Source organism: Chelonoidis abingdonii, chromosome 6 (genome assembly GCF_003597395.2).
Source record: "Chelonoidis abingdonii isolate Lonesome George chromosome 6, CheloAbing_2.0, whole genome shotgun sequence".
Classification (NCBI taxonomy): Eukaryota; Metazoa; Chordata; order Testudines; family Testudinidae; genus Chelonoidis; species Chelonoidis abingdonii.
Genome location: NC_133774.1, coordinates 1,796,695 through 1,802,365, shown reverse-complemented (window position 1 = coordinate 1,802,365; position 5,671 = coordinate 1,796,695). Strand labels below are relative to the sequence as shown.

The 5,671-nt window shown below is 57.2% G+C and overlaps 2 protein-coding genes across 2 annotated transcripts in view; both read left to right on the top strand.

Annotated features, from left to right (window-relative positions):
• LOC116828827 (receptor-type tyrosine-protein phosphatase U-like) overlaps window positions 1–5,671 on the top strand; it is a 59,972-nt gene that overhangs the window by 6,651 nt on the left and 47,650 nt on the right. The gene's annotated exons all lie outside the window — the stretch shown is intronic.
• The window catches only part of LOC142047016 (receptor-type tyrosine-protein phosphatase delta-like), a 5,785-nt gene continuing 1,189 nt past the window's right edge, over window positions 1,076–5,671 (top strand). The window contains exons 1-5 of the mRNA XM_075067461.1: window positions 1,076–1,472; window positions 2,384–2,532; window positions 3,308–3,395; window positions 4,840–4,910; window positions 5,464–5,533. Of these exons, the coding sequence (XP_074923562.1) occupies window positions 1,271–1,472; window positions 2,384–2,532; window positions 3,308–3,395; window positions 4,840–4,910; window positions 5,464–5,533 (580 nt within the window). The 5' untranslated portion in view covers window positions 1,076–1,270. The remainder of the gene's footprint in view (window positions 1,473–2,383; window positions 2,533–3,307; window positions 3,396–4,839; window positions 4,911–5,463; window positions 5,534–5,671) is intronic.

The window sequence follows — 5,671 nt, the reverse complement described above, 5'->3', positions numbered from 1 at the left end:
AGCTTGTATGTCATGTCAGGGTGTGAGGAATGCACCCCTGTGGGCACCCCTACATCCATGAGACTGGCCTGAAAACCCATGGCAACGTATTCACGTTGACTTCACTGCCCCCTTGAAGGAAGCATGTTCTTGGTGGTGGTAGATGCCCATTCTAAATGGCCAGAAGTCTCTATAATGCAGTCCACTACTGCAGAGAGTACTATCCAAAACCTATGAGGACTCTTTAGTCGTTTCGGTCTGTCAGAAAAACTTGTGAGTGACAACAGACCGCAGTTCATCTCTCAGGAGTTTCAAAAGTTTATGAAGGCAAACGGGATACACCACATCACTTCAGTACCATATCATCCATCCACCAATGGATTAGCTGAAAGATTTGTGCAGACAATGAAACAAGCTTTGAAATTGGCAAGGGGACTATTATCCATTCAAAAGCGTCTGGACACCTTCTTATTATCCTACAGAAACACATCTCATGCTACGACCAAGGCATCTCCAGCCTTTCTAATGATGGGACGACAGCTGCACACTTGCTTTGATCTGCTGAAACCTTCTGAATCCTGACAAACTGTGCAACATCAGCAGCAATATCAAGTCATCAGGCGTGCGCCCAGAGCAAAAGACTGAACCTTTAGCCTGGGACAGCTGGTTTTGGCTCGGAATTATAGTTCTGGAGTTAAATGGATCCCTGCCACTGTCATTGCTCAAATGGGACCTGTTTCCTACACAGTCCGGACTGCAGAGGATCTCACCTGGTGGCGACATGTAGACAGGTCATACCAGTCCTCAGGACACATCTTCAGTTGAGTCGCCTGACTTCACCACCTCCAGCGAGACACCAAATCAAGAGTCACCTGTTCCTGACTTTTCTCCTCCATTACTGCCAGCGGCAGAGATACCCCTCTGCCCGGCACAAGCTGGCAGATACCCCTCTGCCCACCCTCGTCGCCAGGTTGTTATATCCTTGTGGGCAGCAGTTTAGGAAGAAATCACTGGAGCCAGAGAGCTGCAAACCTTGGAGCAGCCATTGCTTGCCACACACAGAGCTAACCAACAGCCACCCAAACTGGCTGGGCTATCCCCTAATAATCCGACTCAGTTGCCATAGTAACACAAGATTCTGTTACCACGACAAGCAGATACACAACACTGGGGTGAGGCTTGGGCAGTGGGGGCCAGGCTCTGAGCAAGGCAGAGCGCTGCATGCTGGGGCTGAGGTGTCTCTCCCTGGACGGGCCAGGCTGATCCAAGCCATTGACAGCAGGGCTGTTACATGGGCTGCCTTTGGCCTGCAGGCCCCAGGAGAAGCCACGGCCAGCTGGGGGCATTCCCGGGGCGTCAGGGGATATGCTCTCCCCTCTCCGGCTCTCCGCCGCTCATCCCGGGTCTCACCTTGCTAATCTGCAGGAAGAAGCGGAACGACTCAGATGCCCACAAGAGCAATGGGGCAATCCCCCTGAAGAGGAAGCGAGGAGGTGTGGTGGAGCGAGGCCAATCCTGGCCCTGTCTGGATGTGCTGGCATCTCAGTGCAGTCCGAGGGCTCCTAATGCCCTCCCTGGCCGGTGGGGAGGGTGATGCCCTTACAGAGGCTGGGGGGCCCTGGCTGGAAGGGAATGGTCCTGCCCTCCCTGGGACCAGGGCCTGCACTGGCCAGTGGGAGGAGGGACAGGGGGCCCTGACTGGCCGGGGATGCTGACACCCTCCCAGGAATTGGGGGGCCCTGGCTGGTGGGGGGTGACACCCACACAGGGACAGGGGACCCTGGCCAGAAGGGAGTGCTGACACCCTCCCAGGGATTGGGGGGCCCTGGCTGGTGGGGGGTGACATCCGCACAGGGACAGGGGACCCTGGCCAAAAGGGGGTGATGATACCTTCCCAGGGATTGGAGGGCCCTGGCTGGTGGGGGGTGACACCCACACAGGGACAGGGGACCCTGGCCAGAAGGGGGTGATGACACCCTCCCAGGGATTGGGGGGCCCTGGTTGGCGAGGGGTGACACCTTCACAGGGACAGGGGGCCCTGGCTGGCGGGGAGTGCTGACACCTTCCCAGGGATTGGAGGGCCCTGGCTGGCTGGCGGGGAGTGACACCCTCATAGGGACAGGGGGCCCTGGCTGGCCGGGGGTGACACCCTCACAGGGATGGGGGGCCCTGGCTGGCAGGGGGTGCTGACACCCTCCCAGGGATTGGGGGGTTCTGGCTGGCAGGGGGTGACACCCACACAGGGATGGGGGGCCCTGGCTGGCAGGGGGTGCTGACACCCTCCCAGGGATTTGGGGGCCCTGGCTGGCAGGGTTGGTGACCCCAGCCCAGTCTGAATGGCAGAGCTCCAGCGCCTTGCAGCCAGGCCCCAGGGACAGGCTAACCCCTGGTTTCTGGATCCCAGCAGGTGCAAGCAAGCTGCGCACGCAGATCCCGGTGGCTGAACTGCTGGAGTCTCTGAAGCGGTTTAAGAGAGCGGAAATGGAGGAGGAGGGCACAGAGGATGATGCAAATCCTGAACGGCCCCCAGCAGGGCGCAATGCGGAGTACCAGGTTGGTGCCAGAACTCACTGCACATTCCAGTCTCACTACGCTGCAGCAGAGCTGTATGGCATGTCTACATGGGGAAATGTTCCCCCTGGGATACTCTGATTCCAGAGTGGCCACTCTGTTGGACCTGCATCAGGGGCCTGTTTACGGGATGAGTAGCAGGCAGTGCTGGTATATAATACTTTACGTACTTTTTATTGCTTACAAAATAAACCTTCCATACTTTACATTTATACCCCAAGAATTCTGCCCCTGAGTTCGTAGTTAGAAGTTCCGATGGTTAGCTGAGGTTTATTTTAATTACAAGGTGCGGGGAGTTCGCAAATACCGCACCATATTTAAACTGGGTTTTGATTAATAAACAACTTTAAATTGCCAATGTGTGAAGCCTTCATTTACAATTTACTTTGTGACGTCATTAGTTTTTCTTTTTGTTGTTAACACGTAATGTATGTACTTATGTTGAGCATACTTCATTTACACTGGGCCTTAATAGGCTATTACACATTAATGGATATATATATACACATGTCCCAGCAACATGGGGCGCTGTTCCAGACTAGCTGAAGCTATACAGCTGTAGCGCTTGACCCTATTCTGGAATGACTCCACCGTGAAGACAAGCCTCTATCAGCCATGCTAGCTGAGCTGCGCTGGTCGCCTGGGTCACGCTCTGGCCCCAGTGCCCTGGCGGGTGTGGTGCCCTCAGGCTGGCCCCTGTGCCAATAGGGCTGGCAACTGGGCATCTCTTACCTAAGTCCCTTCTCTTCCCCTGCAGAAACTGGTCTCAGGTTTACTAGACCCAGGCCATACCGGCAAGGAGCCCTGCAACCAGGCCAAGAACCGCTACAAGAGTGTCATCCCATGTGAGCAGAGCCTCTTCTCGCATCTTTGCTGAGCAGTGTGCAAACACTTCGTTTTACAAAGGAGACGCTGCAGCCAGGCTACCTGGGCTGGGATCCCAGTGGAGCACAGAAGCCAGGCAATGCTGGGCCTGGGTGCTGCTGCAGATGGGAGACTGCCAAGGAAACCTAGGTGCAGTGGGGAGCGGGGCAGGTGACTCAGTGGGGTGCTCTCCGTTAGGAGTGAGTGCTGAGTGCAATGCCCTGGCTTGGCACTAGGGGGTGCTGTGCAGCAGGGAGCAGGTGGGTGACTCCGTGGGGCTCGCTCTCCCCTCCAAGTCCATGCTGAGCCCCATGCGGTGCTGAGGGCCCTGTGTTGCTGGAGGTGCCATATATGGCTGCTGCGTAACATGGAGCCCTTCACCTCTCGTGGTCGTTCTAGATCTCACGCACATTTCCCCAGAGTCAGGGGGTCGACCTGCCGTACTGATCAGATATCGACTCTGATAATTCTGTTCTGCCCCCGACATTCCCCCACCAGCTCCTTTCCTTGCACGTATGAGTCTCTCTTCATGCTTACCCGATGTAGATTTGCAATGTATCTAAGCAGCTGCCACCTCCCCTGCCAGAGGTGGCTGCCCTGTGTGGTGGGCAGGGCTGCTGTCCCCATTGTGCAGGTGGGGAACTGAGGCACAGAGAGGCTATGGGACTTGCTGTCACGGAGTCCCCGGGCGATGCTCTGGAACTGCTCCCCACCAAGCCAGTCAGGACTTTGGGGAGCCTCCTGTCCCTTGGAGCAGACTTGTTCAGGGCAAGAAGCTCACACCATAGTCTTCACCTCTGGGTTCTCCTTGGAGCATCAGGCTCTCTACCCCTCCGTGCGCTTCCCACAGTAGCCCACCCCAGTGGGTCCCACAGGGTCCTGCACCCCCACTTTGCAGTCAGACGTGACTCTCAGCCAGCCAGTAACACAGAGGTTTATTTGATGACAGGAACAGGGTCTAAAACAGAGCTTGTAGATATAGCAAACCGGACCCCTCAGCCGGGTCCATTCTGGGGGGCAGTGAGCCAGACCCGCACGTCTGCCGTCACTTCTTGTCCCCAGCCAGCTCCAGACTGAAACCACCTCCAGCCCCTCCTCCTCTGCTCAGTTCCTTTCCCGGGCCAGGAGGTCACCTGATCTTTGTCTCCCACACCTTTAGCATCCCCTTGCAGGGGGGAAGGGCCTGGCCATTAGTTGCCAGGAGACAGAGGGTCGTCCAGAAACTGAGGCCCCCCCACAGTATTCAGAGGAAACATTAAGAACAGCCCCACTTCGTCACAACGGCGAAGCTGGGCCTGGCGCTGCTAGGGGCCCTGGCTCCGGGCTGTGGCCTGGCCATGTCTGTCTGTCTGTCTGGAGCATGGGCAGGAGCCTGCCCTTTCACTGGGCTTGTCTGGTCAGTGATCGGCCCCCCTTTTCTTTCAGACGATCACTGCCGTGTGGTGCTGCAATCCGCCAGCCCGGGAGCTGATTACATCAACGCCAGCTACGTCGATGTAGGTACCCAGGCAGCGACGGCCGCACTGCTGCTGCTCCATGCGGGGAAAGGGGGCAGGGGAGGTTCCGGGGCACCCGGGGCAGCCCCACCTTCCTGGCACCACAGGAACAAACCCTCCCTGCTCTGAATGCAGCCATCCTCCCTCAGCCCTGCTCCAGTCACATGGGTACTGGGCAGCGGCTGCACACGGGGCCCTCCAGGGTGCACCGGAGCTGGGCAGCATCTCTCACAGAGAGTGACCCGGTAGCAAGGGGGAAAAATGGGGATTTTTTTCCCAAGTGATGGGGGTATAACTCTACATGTAAGGCAAAGCCCCTGCTATTGGGACTGCCAGTAACTCTGCTTACACACTCTGGAGACATTTCCCCCCTGAGGATGCCAGATACGGCAGGAGCTGGAGAATCTCATGCTCCGCCTGAGAGCCCTGTAACCCAGGCACACGGCCCAGCCCAGGGCTGGCCCTGGGTATTTCATCTCATACTCCTGATTTGCTAAGTGTTGAGATCATGTGACTAACGCCATTGCTGTCTCTCCCTCCTCCCTACCCCCAGAGCTACAGGAGCCCCCGCTTCTTCATCGCTGCTCAGGGTGAGTGCTCCTGGCTGGGGACAATGGCGGAAGGTGGGCGGGGGGTGTTGCTTAGTCCAGCGCATGGCCCTGTCCGGGCCAGGGTAGTCAGTCCCGGCTCTGGGGGGCGCCCAGTCCAGATGTTCTCAAGACATGTTGTAATAAGCCTCTGTCCCAAATCTGGACCTTAGC